Source organism: Podarcis liolepis, assembly GCF_965112155.1.
Source record: "Podarcis liolepis genome assembly, chromosome: 5".
Lineage (NCBI taxonomy): Eukaryota > Metazoa > Chordata > Lepidosauria > Squamata > Lacertidae > Podarcis > Podarcis liolepis.
The window spans coordinates 31,422,498-31,441,751 of record NC_139556.1 but is presented as its reverse complement, the minus strand read 5'-3'; the positions used below and the strand labels follow the sequence as shown (position 1 = coordinate 31,441,751).

At 41.4% G+C, this 19,254-nt stretch overlaps 1 protein-coding gene across 10 annotated transcripts in view; it reads left to right on the top strand.

The window, feature by feature from the left end:
• The window catches only part of CTNNA3 (catenin alpha 3), a 541,298-nt gene that overhangs the window by 402,241 nt on the left and 119,803 nt on the right, over positions 1 to 19,254 (top strand). For all 10 annotated transcript variants that reach the window (XR_014525905.1, XR_014525906.1, XR_014525907.1 and 7 more), the window contains one exon: positions 3,680 to 3,880. Coding sequence is in view for 7 of the 10 variants with exons in the window: in XM_083502498.1 (XP_083358624.1) it covers positions 3,680 to 3,880 (201 nt within the window). In the remaining 3 variants the exon portion in view is untranslated. The remainder of the gene's footprint in view (positions 1 to 3,679; positions 3,881 to 19,254) is intronic.

Here is a 19,254-nt window from a genome sequence, read left to right as displayed (position 1 = left end):
TAGCAACAAATATATTTTATTTCACCATCATAATTTCAAATGTTGCTCTAACAAGCATTTTCACTCCTCACTTTTCAGCAGGTAACACCTTAAAAAATTCTGTATCTGCCAGGGATTCTAGCTGACACCTAGCTTGGTGAGCTACCTTGGACTATGTGTGCTCCAGCCTCACAAAAATATCCAGGCTCAAAGGGGAATAAAGCCATGCAGCATCATTCCCTACAATTGGTAGAATCCTCTTGATTGGCCCAGCTCAAGTATAAATAGCGAGTGTCTGAGCATCATTATCTCAAGGTCAACAGAGCACTATCTGCTGCTTGCAGGTTTTCTGCATCTTGAGATATAGATTCATATATGGGTACCGATGGCCCAGTCTGAATCCAGAACATTATCAGTCTCTGCACTCCTGCTCTCCGTATTGTATAATGATTAAATCTGTGGGTGATCACTTAGTGGATCAGTTAGAACAGGAAACCAGTGCAGTGCCCCTTCCTTACTGTTTCCCTGGTCTCCCTGACCCCTCCTGAAGCAACTATTAAAGCAAAAAAGGCTGAAAGTCATTGGGTACACTACATTCAGTTAAGTGTAATGTGTAGCTTGGCCCCAAACCTGGATTAGGTGCAAGTTTGCTGCTTTAAATGACTTGTGAATTGCAACCTTAATGTCAGTCTGCACTTACTATCCAACAAAGACACAGAGGACAAATTTCACTGCCACGGGTAGACATCACATTTGTGTCAGGGTTTGGTATTGCAGATATAAAGCAGTTACAATAGAATATTTCCACAAAACCAGTGTCTTCACCTGAGCAATTATGTAGGAGCAGCAGATGGCCATTATCCTCTGACAATATTTTATTGGCATCTCTGAAATGGATAGCACTTAGCAATGTATAATCTGATGTGATGTTCACTCTGTTATTCACATTGCACAAGAAGTAAAAACATTGCAAAGATGTCTGCAGTCATATAATGCTAATGGAGCAAGGGGGGGAACCTAAAATTTAAGTGTTCATCTATTTGTTTCAAAGTGAATTTAGTCATCCTATAAAAGCTGGTGAATTAACTGGGGCCCTCTAGCTATTGATGGAAAACTTGTAACAACATTATCAGGAGAGATGCAAAACTTCATCTTTACTTTTAAGGTGTCACTTCAAGTGACCTTGAACAAGTTGTTTAGCTACCATTTTTTGGTCTTTCTCCCTCTAATTGTCAAGAAGATTGCCAGGTGCATGTAGTAGTTTACCAAGTGCTTGGACAACTTTAAGAAACCTCTCGTGATTTGCACATATATCCAATTGCCAGCACACCAGGAAGATGAGTCAAAATGACCAAATGTGGATAAATAGGTTATATTTATTAAATATAACAACTTGAGGATCTGCAAAACAAATTTTAACTAGTCAGATTCAACCAATATAACCAAATCAAATTAGGTCCGGGCAGGTGTTCATTAATAGAAATTACCCCCATAACATGGTCAAGTTAACAGTCTCACACTGTGTACACGCTACAAGGTTTCCTAAGATTCCTCCCTCCCTGCTGCGTGGACCTTGGGTGTAAGAGCCCAACAGGCACATTGTGGCCCCATTGGCCAACGTTCACCCCAATGTGTCCATCAGGCCAAAGGGCACCCCCCAGCACCTGCAGGCCATGCCTGACAACAGTGACTAAGGGATGCCCACAACCCAACACTGATTCAGATAAGTGTTCCATTCTTTCTGAAATCATCTCACTTGCCTAGACTACATGCCAACTAGCCAAATTTAAGGAACACCAACAAACATCACCCAGCAGTGTGGAGTAGGCAAAAAAGAGGAGACCCAGAGCCAATTAGGGTCTCCCCCCCAAAAAAATCCTACTCAGCCCCTGGAAAACAGACTAGTCTGTGGGTCCATGCTGCAAAAGGGAAGGAGGGTGGTTGCTGAATAAAGAAGAGGGAAGAGTGTGGGACAGAACAGGCTTAATAGCCTGTCACCACCTCTCCTCATTGGGCTAATCACTCTCAGGCCATAATGTCATGTGGCAAATACACCCATCCACCTATAAATGGGGTGATAGGCATTGTAACAATCATTTCTCACCAATGTCTGACTAAGAATAGAGAGGTTTCTGCTATTCAAGTGGTTCAGTTAAGGCATAAAGTTTGGAAGGCTTAACTTCCAGATTGAATGAATGCATGAATCTATGTAGGGATACCCTTGAAGATGCAGCCAGTGCAAAATGTTGCTACTTAACTGTTAAGTGAAGCCTCCCATCAGATCTGAGTAAATCTGAGCCAGATAGCCAGGTACCTAATTCAAATCTCATCTTCAGCCCTCTTTCTGCACTGTAGACCTTCTTTGTAAAGATTGCTGAGGGAAATGTATATGACATGCTTCAGAAATGCTATATGAATGCTAATGATTACAGAATCACCACAATAAGCCCGTTGCTTTCTTATTCTCTTTCTATGTAGAATATATTGTCTTTATATTCTTGTCCAATATTCCTTAATGTTTTTCTCATCTCTGGGAGGATAGATTTAAGTCTGTGAACCAGAATAGTGATTAGCTGCACTCCTAAAATAAGTCAAATAGGTCCCTTGGTTCTGGTAATTTCCTTATTAATAGACACTAATTTTAGTAAAGACTTATCCCTTTTCCTCTCCATTTTTGGCTGTTGTAGAAATCTTAGAAACAGAATTTATCTTTGTATCATGGGGAAGATACAAAAAGTACCTTCACACTGACAGTGTGAGACCTACATGATCCCCAGCCCCACTTCAGTAACAATGGGGAAGTGTCAAGGATTGCCCCACTCCATGAGATCTTGGTGGCTCAATGCAATTTTCCTAAGTCTTCCCTTGTATTAAGGGGTCACTTTTCCATTTGTAAGGGGGTCCTGTTGCTTTGCTGTGCTTTCCTTTCCAGAGATTAGATGTGCTTTAGAGCAAGTTAGGCATCAACATGAGTCTTCTCATCCTATTATTTGAACATTGAAATTTAATATTTGTAATTTACATGGCAATGGCTAGACGCAAGAAAAAGGATCTATAGTCTCTGTTGGAGGTTGTAAGTTTATTATGTGGGATGAAGTTTGACATTTTGGTCTGAAGTGATGGAGCATAAATAGAGATGATTGTTGGATGCCATTAATATTGTCAACTGTTATTCTGTTTTTGTTTAACCAGGCAGGGGTAGATTGTACATTATCTTTCTGCCTCAGATACCATCATGTCATGGGCTAACCTTAAAAAGTCAAGAGGCATGTGAAACTAATCTCAAGTGGGGGATATCCAGACTCCAGCCTTCACTCAGCTGTGAAGCTGACTAGATGGCCCAGGGCCAGTCACTTTCTTTTAGCCTAAACTACTTCACAGAACTGCTGAGAGAAGGGGAGAGAAGTCAGATAAAGATGTAATGAAACAAACAAACAAAAATATTAAAATGAAATAAATGGAAGGAAGCTTTAAAAGACATGCCCCCTCAAAAAGGTGTGAGAAAGGATGGAAAATGTGTGATGCTTCAGGTGTTCATGAACATTTTACGCAGAGTTAGCTAAAGGCTGTTTGGACCAGCCTGCACTGACATAAGTGAAATGTTAACTTACATGCCAGTGGACTGGTTTGATTAGTTTCATATATCCTCAGTGATAGCTTGGTCTATATAATCATGTTTTGCTGTTTCTCTTTCACACAGAAAGTCATATCCTTGAGGATGTAAACAAATGCATCATTGCCCTAAGAGAACAGGATGCCGATGATTTAGATCGTGCAGCTGGTGCCATCCGAGGGCGTGTGGCTAGAGTGGCACATATTGTTTCTGGTGAGATGGACAGTTACGAGGCTGGGGCCTACACTGAAGGAGTGATGCGAAATGTGCAGTATCTTACAAATGCTGGTATGTATCCATTCTGTCCTATTTTTGTAGAATTTTTGTAGAGAAAATCCAGACACCAGCAACTGAAGGGTTTTTGTTTTTTAAGGGTAAGGTCCATACATATGAAGATAACAGCCCAAATTTATTTAACTTCCATCCTGCCAGAGCTTAGTTTTCCTCCTTATGACACCCAGATTTTTATATTCTGAAGTGCGGGGCATGCTCTTCTTTGTATAGACCTAGCTATCGTAATGGAAAGAAGTGTCTCTGTTACAGCTCCAATCAAGTAATGCTTTGGATGCTTGACCCATAATTTGACCTGTCAATTTAGCAAGTGCTTTTGGAGTGTGGTGTTAGAATTCCTGCTCCATGATTGCAGTCATGGGATTGTTGTCTTTCACATGACGGTATGTGTTTTGACTCCACAGAGTGGGAAGTGATGGAGACAGGATGTTTGTGTTACTGTGTTCTGTGAAGTGGGACTATTGTCCTTTGTTCTTTTTCTCTTTGCAGTCTGATGCTAGAGAGAGAGAGGGAGCCATGTTGCAGTGCTCCGTGTGTGTTTATATTTAAATAAAGTAGATTAGCCAAAATGCTGAGTTGTTGAGGTCTGTTACACAAGTTGCATAAACTCTGCGGATCCCTAAGTGTACCAGTGTTGGTTGGCATCGGTCGCTGTGATGTTCGGGCTGAAGAAAGCTTATGAAGCTCTGAACGATCAATCAGGAGGGAGGGAACATGCCAGTCGGGCATGTGTCTCTGCCAGGGTTCTACTTGAGTGTAGGCAGAACTCCTGACATGTGGTGCTACTGCCTGCTTCTGCACAGTAAAGTTCCATAGCTGGGTTGCTTAGGGTAGATGTTATGGCCTGCTACTGCTGCCTCAATGCAGTGAAGCATAGAATCAAGTTGCCAGAGTGCGTGAGTATTTTTTTTTAAAATGATATTTATTGAAAGTTTAAGATTACAGAAAAAAGTAAGAAAAAGAGAGAAAAAAGAAATTAAACAATACAAATCAATACATATAAAAAAAGAACAAAGCACACAATACATCAAAGCAAAAACAAAAACAATTAAAAACACATCCAATATTTCCATATCTTTATCTTTCATTAACTTGTTTCATCGACCTCCTCACACCTCCCTTTTGTGTATTCTACTTATTAATTATTTCAGCAAATCCTTTCCATCTTTCACTATTTTCTGTCATTTAATTGTCTTAATTTATTTTAACATTATTTTACCGTAAAAAACCCTAAAACTTATTTGTACATAACTCCTTATAACATTTCTACCTAAGCCGTATAGTTTCATTCCAACATTTTTCTAACACTCATTAATTTTACAATATTTCTCTAAATAAATTTTTAAACTTTCTTCCAGTCTTCATCCACTGTCTCTTCTCCCTGGTCTCGGGTTCTGTCAGTCCTTTCTATCCATTCCATATAGTCCATCAACCTGGTGATCTTCTGTCCGAGGCTCTTAACTCTTTTCCATGTCACCTTCTGCAGATCTTCTTCATATTTATACCATGAAAAGAGCAGTCGATTCGAAGCACCGCGCCGCTCACCCCACGTCGCTCCGGATCCCCGAAACCAGGTTTCCCCGCGAGTAGGGGAGGCGCAAAAGGTGCCAGCCGAATCCCACGTCCACAGGCTTCTCCCACCTGTGGTTTTTAATGGGTCTCTGCCTCGCCGTGGCGGTCCAGACCCTGATTTCCACGAAGCGGATTCCTCCCGATCAGAGGAAATCCGCCATTGCTGGAGGCGCTAACCCGGAAGTCAGAGTGCATGAGTATTGCGATGTTAGAGCGGTTCCCTAGCCAACCCTGCAAGGTAGGCTTGTAGTCCTGTGGAACCCATACTAGACCTTTCTTTTTGATGCTATCACCTGTGTTTGGGTCACATAGGGCAAGGGAGCACGAATCCTACTGCATGGATTTTGTATTCAAATATGCATATTCTCCCGAAACACACATTCCTAAATGTGTGTTTTTTTAAAGAAATATTCAAATTGAATACCTTTTGTGCAAAGAAATGCTTAGATTTGGGAAAGTGTGAAATCCAAAGCATGACTATATTCCAGTCCAGACATTAGTTTGGGAGGTGTGGATCCAAACAGCTCATATCAGAATTAACAAAAAAACTAATTTCTGAAGCATCCCCAGTTGCTTCTCTTTCTCCCCATTCCTCCCCCTATTCATTCTTCTGTGACACTCCTCAGGAAGGAATAGGTGAGAAATCTTGTGGCACAACACAGTTTTCTCATTATTTCTTGAATGGAATGACTGGAAATGATAGAAAAAGCTCGGCTTTTGTGTAAACTTCAACCCTTCCTCATTGTAACTTGGTTCAAAGTCACTTTGAATTGGCACTGACTGCTGTTCCATTGCACATCTATGACAGTAATGTACCAGAGTCTAAATCCATATATAGCAAAAGGCAGCCATAAATAAGAGGCTTTTGGTTGCAAAAAAAATGGCACACTTCACTAATGTGTTACACACTGAGTTTTTAACATCTGAATCCAGCACCCTTAAATTATTCAACCAAAATTCATAAGAAACATTATTATAAATGGTTCATGGCTTTTGGACCATATGTTGTAAATAAATATGAAATCCTAAAAGATAAGGAAAAGCATACTGAAAGCAAAATACAACTGGCTCTAAAAAGCTAGATCCAGCAAGCAATGATACAGCTAGTTTTTCCATGCAGAAACTAATCAAATATTTAGAAGCAGCTTGCCCAAATGTGCATCACTGAATCCATTTCTTTTCCAAGAGGGCCTACATTTTGCTGTTACATCAGCAGCTTCTGCCTCAGAGGTGGTTACCCTCTTCAGCCAGAGATCATTGCCTTATTGCAACCACTCTGAAAATTGTCCCTTAGGGGCAAATAGTAGCACTGGGAAAAGCTGTAGAATGAAAGGTTTTAATAAGAGCTCCCTGAGTACATGGCGCCTATCTGGGTTGAGGGCCCCAGTAATGGTTTTTACTAATCAAGAATAGTGCCTGGTACTCCAAGTTTCATTGCACCATAGAGTTGCATAATAGCAGCCCAATATTGGCAGTTTTATTTTCCTGTCCCTTTCCATATCGTGAAATACAATAGCGCAAAGACAGCAACTGAACACCAAATTCGATGTTGGGGGATCATTACATATGGCAGTGAAAATAAAACTGCCAATATTGTAATGCTATTATACAGCTATATATTCTGTGTAAAGTTCTGGTCCCCACATCTCAAAAAGGATATTGTAATTCTGCAAAAAAAAAATGTATAACCAAATGTTCACAAGACTGGGGCAACTCCCTTATGAAGAAAGGGTTTGGGTTCTTAGTTTAGAAAAAAAAGGTGAGGGGGCTATACTTAAGAGATATGTGATGATAGATAGATAGATAGATAGATAGATAGATGGTGTGGACAAAGTGGATAGAAATACTTTTTCTCCCATTCCAGTAACTAGATCTCAGTGTCATCCACTGAAGCTGAAATGTGGGAGCGTATATATGAACTCATTGACCATTCTCAGCCTTCCACTACATGGCATTTGTCATGTCTGGCACTATCATTTATTTTGAGAGAAGAGCAACAACATGGGAAAGGAAGGGCATTCTTCAACTGTGCAGTATCTGAAAACGTAATATAATCTACTGTTAGAAAGCCCTTTTTAAATTTTACTGCCTGTCAGAAAATACAGCAGTTAAAGATTAGGGAACAATTTGCGCTCTGATGACTGAATAAAGAGACAAACACACAGGCTGGGGTTGAACTGGGCCACTTTTATTCAGGGAACATAATGAGATCAGCAGAGCAAGTTAGCTATAAAGGGAGAACTGACTTGAACTACAACTGTAACCATTGGACAACACACCCCTGCCTGTTATAGGATTGTCATGGGCAGATCTAGGAGGAGGAGGAGGAGGAAGAGGATCCCGGGAAGGGGTGTAGCCAGGACTGGGACACACTGGAGCAAGCTGGGGATGGGGAAGGAGAGGTTGGTGTAGGAAGTACTCATAGGGGGACGGAGGATGACGAGGGGATGGGGGTCAGAGCACAGGACCCAGAGCCAGAGGAGTCCCTGTCTCCATGAACACGGTGGGCTCTGAGACACAGGGAGCAACTCCAGGAGGCAGAGGCAGGCAAGGGCCCACAGCCCAGCTCCCTGGGTGGCCAGGTGGGACTCATTAGCTCTGGGTTGTGATTCCTCAACTGGAGTAGGCTTGGAGCAGGTGAGGGTCATCTGCCTCGTCAAGCCCAGATGCTGCAATCAGCAGGCAAAATACAAAAGGGAAGCAGAGCTGAGGGGCTGTGCCTGCTCAGCTGCCTGTGGTTGGGCCATGGCTCGGATCCTGCAGGATCTCTGTGGGACTGTTCTTTGGTTTTTGACTCTGGACATGTGGATTGGCCCTGGACTGGGAACTTGGCATACTGACTTGCTGCCAGGTAGGCCAGGGGTTCAGGCCAGGGATGCTGCTGGGGACTGTTTATCTCCACTGCTCTTTAATATCTACATGAACCCATTGGAAGTGGTCATTAGGTGTTTGATTTTACTGTTTTATCTTTTGCAAACCAGTTTGAGGGTTTTCTTTTTAACAGTCAAGCGGTGTATGAAATAAATAAATGAGCCACCATTTGGTGTTGCTTACTTATCATAGTTTGTATTGCTAACTTCTGGTTTGATTTTGGTCCATTGTGCTGTGTTCTACACAGAAGATTCAAATTGCTGAGTATCTTTAGATGTATAAATACTTAGCGCAAACTTCATGCTTATATTTGTAGGCTCAACATCTGAGTCGAAGCACACTGATTTATTTTAAAAGAAAAGCTTACTTTAATAGCCCTTGAATTGCAAATCATCCATAACCATTGATCTGAAGAGTCACAAATTTGCTGTAAAATACAGCTCCCCATTAAAGTTAGAGAAAGGCTCAAGTGAATGACTGTGGATAAGAAAAGATGTGTCCTCAGAGGCAGGGCAGAGGTTTCACCTACAGGGCTGAGTGGTGATTTAATAGGTTTATAGATAAATCCTGTATATATTTGTCCCTTAATCCTGCCGAGTTTAGAGAAGAAAATATTTTCTATGTTCTCAGTTTCTGAATTTGACAGTCATTCTGCCCAATCTTGTGCATGTTTCCTCAGAAGTAAGGCCCTTTGTGATCATTGGACTTAACTCCCAAGTGAGGGTAAACAGGATTACAGCCTGTTGACGCTGTGATGATTCATGGAGCTAAATGGGGCTTACCTTTGAGTAGGAATGTATAGGATTGCACTGCAAAGCATAGTCAATTTTGTTTTTTTCCTTGTGCTGAAAATTATTTGTCGGCTAGGGCAAGGAAAGCTCCATGACAATAAATGGAATTAAATTACCTGCCTTAAGAAAGCATGTCTGCCTTTTCCATTGCCTCCATAAAGCTTGCCTACCTCTGAAAAAAAAGTTTTACTGAGCATGTAGTCATTTCAATTTTTTAATACACAGTAGTATTCTGTGGCATTCATGCCTAACATATTATTAAATCTGCAATATATTAATTAGTTGATCACTTTTTCTGACATAATTTTTATTGGTTTGTTCACTGTTGAAAACACTTTTGTCCATCACTAATGGAGGACAGATGCCCCCCCCTTTTTTAAGCCCATACATATACTGTAGTGCATATATGAGTATGTGTATATGTGTGTGTGTGTGGGTGTGTGTGTATATGTGTATTGTTTTTATGTATAATTTTACAACTTTTAATTGACACCATCATTCCCTTGTAAATTATTGCTGCCTTTTATGTTTTTTTCTTCTCTTCTGGTCTATGACCGTAATAAATTTATTCATTCATTCATTCAATGGAGGACAGATTGTAGGCCCTGCATCAATAACAAGCATTTTCATAGAGCAACCTAATCCCCTTATGTGCATCAGAGGAAATTTCTAGTCAAGATGAGAGATTACTTAGAAATAGGTTTGTCATTAATTTAGGGCATATTTACATTGCAAAGTTATTGGGGATTCTCCAAAGAATCCCAGGAATTATGTTTGGGAGTTTGGTGAAATCTGTTTCTATTCCACATATGGTGGTTACAATTTTCTGTTCCTGATGCATACAGCTGTCCCGTATATTATATTTCCTGTTCCCTATTCTTAGTAAACTACTGTCTCTAGTTTCTCCTTATGTTCCCCTTTTGGAAGAATGTTTAAATTTTGTAAATGTGAGAGTTGTCATTCTTCAGGGTTCACCTCGCTCCTCAGGATCACAAGGAATGTCAACAGTGCATAAGCCCTGCTATTTGGCATAGTTGGGGGAGCTGTCTCTGGTAACTGAATTGGGGAGTAATGAAACAGTAGCATATGTCTATTTAATGTATGGTTTTTGCATTTTTTACTGCCATGGGGGTGGAGGAGATGCACTTGTGGGGATTTTCTGCCTCAAGTGCCAGACTGGCCTTGGAATCTGTGCACCTTGAATTGGGGTATGTGTGTGTGCCATTAGCTATTCCATCTCAGGTAGAAAAATCTTTTGTATGAGCTTTCAGGTTTGTGTGCTACATGGAATCCAGAGTAGTAGCTATTTATTTCTTTAATTGAAAGCATTGATATACTGCTTTATATTTCAAAAATCTAATGTACAGTCTAAAAACAAACATAGAATCATAGAATTGTAGAGTTAGAAGGGACCCCAAGGGCCATCTCGTTCAACCCCCCACAATGCAAGAATCTCAACTAAAGTATCCATGACATATGGCTGTCCAATCTCTGCTTTAAAACATCTCCAAGGAAGGAGAGTCCACCACCTTCTAAGGGATTCCATTCCACTGTTGAACAGCTTTTATCATCAGAAAGGTCTTTCTGATGTTTAGTCGGAATCTCCTTTCTTGTATCTTGAAGCCCTTGTTTTGGGTCCTAACCTCCATAGTAGGAGAAAACAAGCTTGCTCTATCCTCCATATTGACAGCCCTTTAGGTATTTGCAGGTGGCTATCTTATTTCAGGGCTAGCTCAGTCAGTAGAACATGAGACTTTTAATCTTAGGGTTGTGGATTTGAGCCCCACCTTAAGCATTGCAGGGGGTTAAACTACATGACCCATGTGGTTCCTTCCAATTCTACAATTCTATCTCCTCTTAGTCCCCATTTATCCAGACAAACATACCCAGCTCCCTCAACCATTTATCTTAAGGCTTAGATTCCAGGCCCTTGGTTATCTTGGTTGCTCTTCACTACACACATTCTAGCTTGTCAATACTCTTCTTAAATGGTGGTACCCAGTACTGGACACAGAACTCCATCTGTGGTCTGACCAAGGCAGAATAGAGCGGGACTATTCCCTTGATCGGGACGCGGGTGGCTCAGTGGGTAAAAACCTCAGCGCCTAGGACTTGCCGGTCGCATGGTCGGCGGTTTGAATCCCTGCGGCGGGGTGCGCTCCCATTGCTCGGTCCCAGTGCCTGCCAACCTAGCAGTTCGAAAGCACCCCCGGGTGCAAGTAGATAAATAGGGACCGCTTACTAGCGGGAAGGTAAACGGTGTTTCCGTGTGCGGCTCTGGCTCGCCAGAGTAGCTTCGTCATACTGGCCACGTGACCCGGAAGTGTCTGCGGATAGCACTGGCTCCCGGCCTCTAGAGTGAGATGAGCGCACAACCCTAGAGTCTGTCAAGACTGGCCCGTACGGGCAGGGGTACCTTTACCTTTTTATTCCCTTGATCAGGACACTATACTTCTGCTGATGCAGCCTAGAGTAACATAAGTTCTTTTTGATCCTACATCCCACTGTTGACTCATGTTAAGCTTGTGGCCTACCATGACCCCTAGATCCTTTTCACATGTACTACTGGCAATCACTTCTATTTGTGCATCTGGTTCTTCCTGCCTAAGTGTAGAGCCTTACATTTGCCCTTACTGAAATTCATTTTGTTAGTTTGGGTCCAGTTCTCCAATCTGTTAAGGCCATCTTAATCCTGATTCTGTCTTTCACAGCATTACCTACCCCTCCCAGGTTGGTGTCATCTGCAAAGTTGATGCACATCCCCTCAATTCCTTTGTCCAAGTCATTTATAAATACATTGAATAACAGTGGGCCCAGGACAGAACCCTGCAGAACTCCATTTGCTACTTTTTTGCAGGGTGATGAAGAACCAGTAGTGAGCACTCTTTGGGTTCTCACTATATCATTAAAATGAAAACACAACGTAAAAACCAGTAAACAGCAATATAAAAATATAGAAAAGTATATAAAAGTGAATAAAACAAAAATTCTGAGGATTTAGTGACATAAAGCCAGGTCCAACCTTACGGGTCAGGGAAAGCCTGGGAGGAGAAAATGATATGTCTTCACAAGATATCTGAGGCAACTGATTGTTGCTGTTTCACATATGGCAGTACAGGATCAACAGCAGAAAATGACCGTTTTCAGGTCACTGCCCTGTGATACTCTATAGGATGCAATGCCATTAATAGAATTTCTCCAAGTGATATATGTGACCTTACCAAGGACAGGTGGTCCTTCAGGCAACCTTGATCCCAAGTTGTTCCGGGCATAATATATTAACAAAATGACCTTTGGCATAGCCTGGTAGCTGATCAGCAGCTAATGCAATTCTCTCCATGTAGGTATAATAGGTGTGCATCCAGGTGCTCCACTCAACAACCTGACTGCAACATTCTGCACCAACTGCAGTTTCCAGATCAATCCTAAGTAAAACCTCACATAGAGTACATTACAGTAGTCCAATTGTGAAGCTACCAATGCATGAATCACTGTAGCTAAGCTATCCCTGTCCAGGAAAGGGCATAGTTGGCAACCTAAGTTGATGATTGCTGGCCCTCGTCCAGCGCGCTACTGCACCCAGGCACTGATTTAAAACATGGCATAAAACATAACATAAACTGGTTATGGTCAAGAGATGGCCTAGGATACTTTGTTTCCCTGACCAGGTAAGGCATTATATATTCGATTATACTGTTTTATATATATATATATATATATATATCTATATATATATCTATATATATATATATATATATTTGTTTTCGTAGATTTTCACGGGTATAGGAATGCAGGTTTTGGTGTCCTCGGGTGTCTTCCCGTGTAAAAGTTGGGGTGTCTAGGCGACGTTTCGACGAGGTCTCACTCGTCATCTTCAGGCTGGTGCTTTCGGCTTCTTGTTACTGGAACAGAGCGGGATCTCAGTGTTTGAGTTCCTATAAATACTGTAGAGGGGTGTGGTGTATTGCCTCAAAAGTTCTGGGCAGAGGGGAAGTTCCCAGGCTAGTGTTCTTTTCTTCTTTTGTTCCTTAATTACTTGAGGGATATCTTGAGTGATTTCTTGAGTGATATTCTGAGTACCACTTAGGTGGGTCATTAGGTGTGGATTAGTTGCTAAAGCCTTCGTGTCTTGACCTCTTGAATTTGTGAAGAGTTTTTCTGGGAAGATGGCTGTACTGCACTTAGTTGTGCTTTGGCTTGGCTTCGTGTATAGGGGCGAGCTGTGGTTTTGTGCCCTGTGCCAGCCAGATCTGTGTAGGGATTGCAGGGGGGTGCAGCATCCGGAGTTGCCACTATGGTTTGGTTACTGGATGGTGTCTGTAATTTATCTGTGGAGAGGGTCTGGGTTTGGGTCTGGTGTGGTTGATTGGTGGTGGCGTTCTGTGTGCCTCTGGATCTGGTGTCGGTTTTTGTGGGGAGGGCTAATTTCCAGATGTCTGGCAGGCGGGACGTGTCGTCACGCTTGTTCATGTTGTGAGGGTGTTTCTCTATCTCGATGGCTTCCATGATTATTCTCTTGTGGTGATGTTCCATGTTAAAGAGCAATTTGGAATCTGCAAAATTAATTTCGTGTCCTGTTTCTTTCATGTGTTGGAAAAGAGAGGAAGATTTTTCTTCTTTTTTGACGGCATTCTTGTGTTCTGCGATACGTGCATTTATTCGTCTGTTTGTTTGTCCAATGTACGTGGCTGGGCAGACTTTGCAGGGTATTTCATAGACCCCTTGGTTTTCCAACTGGATTTTATCTTTGGGGTTTCTGAGGATATTGGCTATTTTTTGGTTGGTGCAAAAGGCTGTTTTGATATTGTGTTTATGGAGGATTTTGCTAATTTTATCTGTAGTGCCCTTGATATAAGGAAGGAGGGCCATGCCATTGTTTTCTTCCGTGTCTTGGTTTTTGGGGGGTGTTTCTTTTTGGATTAGCTTCTTAACCCTGTTTTGCTGGTATCCATTGGTATCCATTGGTATCCATTGGTATCCATTGAGTTACAGAATCTCTCAAATGTGTTAATCGCCAATGGATACCAGCAAAACAGGGTTAAGAAGCTAATCCAAAAAGAAACACCCCCCAAAAACCAAGACACGGAAGAAAACAATGGCATGGCCCTCCTTCCTTATATCAAGGGCACTACAGATAAAATTAGCAAAATCCTCCATAAACACAATATCAAAACAGCCTTTTGCACCAACCAAAAAATAGCCAATATCCTCAGAAACCCCAAAGATAAAATCCAGTTGGAAAACCAAGGGGTCTATGAAATACCCTGCAAAGTCTGCCCAGCCACGTACATTGGACAAACAAACAGACGAATAAATGCACGTATCGCAGAACACAAGAATGCCGTCAAAAAAGAAGAAAAATCTTCCTCTCTTTTCCAACACATGAAAGAAACAGGACACGAAATTAATTTTGCAGATTCCAAATTGCTCTTTAACATGGAACATCACCACAAGAGAATAATCATGGAAGCCATCGAGATAGAGAAACACCCTCACAACATGAACAAGCGTGACGACACGTCCCGCCTGCCAGACATCTGGAAATTAGCCCTCCCCACAAAAACCGACACCAGATCCAGAGGCACACAGAACGCCACCACCAATCAACCACACCAGACCCAAACCCAGACCCTCTCCACAGATAAATTACAGACACCATCCAGTAACCAAACCATAGTGGCAACTCCGGATGCTGCACCCCCCTGCAATCCCTACACAGATCTGGCTGGCACAGGGCACAAAACCACAGCTCGCCCCTATACACGAAGCCAAGCCAAAGCACAACTAAGTGCAGTACAGCCATCTTCCCAGAAAAACTCTTCACAAATTCAAGAGGTCAAGACACGAAGGCTTTAGCAACTAATCCACACCTAATGACCCACCTAAGTGGTACTCAGAATATCACTCAAGAAATCACTCAAGATATCCCTCAAGTAATTAAGGAACAAAAGAAGAAAAGAACACTAGCCTGGGAACTTCCCCTCTGCCCAGAACTTTTGAGGCAATACACCACACCCCTCTACAGTATTTATAGGAACTCAAACACTGAGATCCCGCTCTGTTCCAGTAACAAGAAGCCGAAAGCACCAGCCTGAAGATGACGAGTGAGACCTCGTCGAAACGTCGCCTAGACACCCCAACTTTTACACGGGAAGACACCCGAGGACACCAAAACCTGCATATATATATATATATATATATATTCCATTTTTAACAATATTATAAAATCATATCACCTTTTACAAATTTTAGCTCTGCCGAGCTTTTGACTTCCCTCCATTTCATTTGGACCATCTAAATTATACATTTATTTTAAGTTATTTAAAACTTAAAGCACAAGTAGAAAGTTTCTTCTTTTAAACATTGCAAGCTTTATCGCAGTCCAGCTAGTGCCTTTATATGTTTACAATGATTGTCTATGTATTGAACAAATTTATTCCATTCTCCCTGGGAAACTTGGTCACTCTGGTTTCGGATTCTCCCCGAATTGGCAAAGAAGCCAATTCCACATAGTCCATCATCTTTTCTGCCATTTGCCTACCATTGGTAATTCTTGTTGCTTCCACTTTGGGGCTAATAAAATTCTAGCTGCCATAGTGGCATACATAAACAATTTCTGGTCAACTTTTAATATTTCTGCTCCTGTCATCCCCAACAGGAATGCTTCCATTTTTGGGGGGAAAGTATATCTAAACATTTTTTTTAACTCATTATAAATAATATATTCAATTATACTGTTGAATGCCACTACAATCTCTGAGTATGTGAGATTCCAAGGGTTCCAGATGTGCTTCTGTGCTTTCTTTTGGGAATGATGCATAGGGGAGACTGTAGTGTCTTTGTGATATATGGTTTATTTATACATATCTGCAACCTGAGCCTACGATTGAGAAGTTCAAAGCACAGTCACCCAAAGAGGGTATTGCTTCTCCCATAGCTGCAGTCTTGGATCCAAACAGACATCAAATGTACTCTCAAAATGTTGCTCTGTCCCTCCTACTTCCTGCTTTACTTCTAGGTCATATTACTCTAAGTTCTGGCTCTATCTGCTGAGGGAAAGGGGCCCCACTCTTTTGGCATCTCACACTGAGTTCCTTTGATTGTCTTAATGGCCCATTCCCCAAGCTATTACCTTAACCCAGGAATCTTAGCCTAGCTTTTAACACTTGTATATTCCAGGGGATTAGATGTGTCTAGCACACAACTTAATACACATGGGTCTAGCACCCAGTTTCAACACCCCAAGCCTTAATTAAATTATAACACTTACTGGACTCGGAAGTTTAAGTGAGTCTGGCACCAACAAACACAACAATACAAATACAGTGTTAGGAGATGACCAGGTTAGAGCAAGTGAAGAGATAATCTGCTTTTGGAATGATTAAGTGAGTGAATACTCCAAAGTGTTCATTTGATTAACCCTTTCACACACACCCTTCTACCTGCTGCACTAGCTGCTATAAGAATGTAAAAACATTTCATTGTCCATTCAGTCATATTTGCATAGAGCTCCAAATTTGAATTCAAATACAGCAAGTACCTGGGATCTTCAGTACACCAGGAATTTATATTCACACTTCAGAGTAGCAGGCCATCCTTGTATCACATCTACTACTCTGGATCCTTTAGAGCTTGCAACTCTGAAAGGTCACACAGAAACATGGCAGAAATGGGTACAAGAAAAGAGAAGTTTCACCTTCCCATATATTACTAGCAAATAGCATTATGACTCCGCATTACATCATTAAAGAGGTACTAAAGAGCATTATGATGTCGTATTACATCATTAAAGAGGTATTATTTTCTAGAGAAAAATTTGACCAAATGTTTCCCTGTGTTATTCATCCAGACCTTGGTATGCCACTTTTCCTTTATAAGCCGAACATTTTCCCTTTAAGATGGAAGGGAGTATTTATAGCTGAAGCTTCATAATACTTAGTCCCTATTTCATCCTCTATCCTAAATTGTAAGCTACATTTTCAAAGCACACCTACATACATGTATATATTTGGGGTGCGTGAGATGGGTTTCCTGCTATAATTATATTTGGGGACCCAGTCATATTATAATTATGTATCATAGTTCTTCCTTCTCATATTTTCACAATAGTGCCTATCTATCAAATTTCTATTTCCAGACGCCAACACAGGCCCCATAATTTTATTGCATATTATATTCTACAGCAAAGGTCATGCTGAGTCCATTAGTTTTAAATGATTGTAGAATCAGTGGGCAAAGATTCACTCCCTAATCTATACAGTCTTTTACCTCTGTTGTGCAGAGACCTAGTCTGTGCCAGAACTGATGGTTGTACTTCTTTTTAATGTATTTTATCTAATTGGATGTGTTCCTGTTCCTGGGACTCGGGGAGGATTATATAACTTTATTTACATCCGGACCATGTAGCAGAAAGGATGGGAAATGTTCATTTTCCCCATCCCCACTAATTTCAATTGCAGACCTTTTAAGTGGATTAAATGCATATGCCCTCAACTGTTCTCTAAGTAACTTTTAAGCAGTCAAAGAATACAAGGCACCAGACAGTGAAGGTGAAGCCTCTTGGTTGTTTGCAAAGGTGGACCGATGGGTGAGCTTACTTGACATTTTGCACTCCAGAAGAGATGCTTTATATTCAAAATTGATTATGTATCCCACATAAATTTAGTTAACCATAAGAAGAGCCTGCTGGTTCATTCCAGTGGGCTATTTAGTCTAGCATCCTGTTCTCACAGTGGCCAACCTATGGGAAACCATCAAGCAGGATTGAAGCACAAGAGCACTCTCTGCAACTGTGGCTTCCAGCAACTAGTATTCAGAAGCATTGCTGCCTCAACTGTGGAAGCAGAGTGTAGTCATCAGGGCCAGTAGCCCTCTCCTCCGTCCATTTTTCTATTCCTCTTTTAAAGCCATCCAAGGTGAGCATCACACTCTCCTATCGGAGCAAGTTCCGTCGTTTATGCACTGCATAAAGAAGTACTTTGTTTTATCTGTCCTGAATCTTCCAACATTCAGTTTCTTTGGATGTCCACAAATTATGTGGGGGGGGGGTACACAGGTGTGTAAAGAAAGGGTTTTAAGTGGTATGTAAATTAATAAGTAATAAATTCTCATGAAAATTAATGAACATTTTAGTTCATATTTCTCCAAATGTGCATTTTTTGTACTCATTACTTGGCTGGGGAACTGCATTTCAAAAATGTGTAGAAGTGTGAATTTTGAAGGATGCTTGTGTTTCTGTTCTTGTACCATTTTGGAAAGTGTGTAGTAGGGAACTTTGCCTTTAAATGCAAACTGAATTCTACCCCTAGCTGCAATTATAATCAACCTTCTCTAAAGGGGACCCCTGACCATTAGGTCCAGTTATGGCCGACTCTGGGGTTGCGGGACACATCTCGCTTTATTGGCCGAGGGAGCCGGCGTACAGCTTCCGGGTCATGACTAAGCCGTGAACCAGAGCAGCATACAGAAACGCCATTTACCTTCCCGCCAGAGCGGTACCTATTTATCTACTTTCACTTTGACGTGCTTTCAAACTGCTAGGTTGGCAGGAGCAGGGCCCGAGCAACGGGAGTTCACCCCGTCACGGGGATTCGAACCGCTGACCTTCTGATCGGCAAGTCCTAGGCTCTGTGGTTTAACCCACAGCGCCACCCGCATCCCTAGTAATCAACCTTACTAGGGAATAAATTCCATTGGACTTACTTCTGAGTAAACATGCTTAGAGGTCTATTTTAACAGTTACTTCTGTTCTAGTCAATATGCTTGCTTTACGTACATTGAAGCTTTAATTGAATAATCCCAGTCATTCAATTTACATGATAATGTTAATTTGTAAGATGCCACAAGATTTTAGGTTGGCTGTATTGTCTAATACATCTACCACTTAGGATGTTATTAGGCTTGCACTGTTGGTAATGCTGCATTATACTAACTTGAGCCTAAGCGCATTGAGAAGAGTGAGACTTGCTCTTAGGATAGCATAGGATTCAGCTGTAAGACTGTTTTTCCTTACCCATTCTGAAATAAAGTCAGCTAAATTAGGTCAGCAGCAACACAATCTTTCCCCAGTAGTTTTCTTGATTCTGAATTGCTTCCCTGTAGTGTTTTAAATTCATCCCAGTTGAGTCAAGCCTGGGC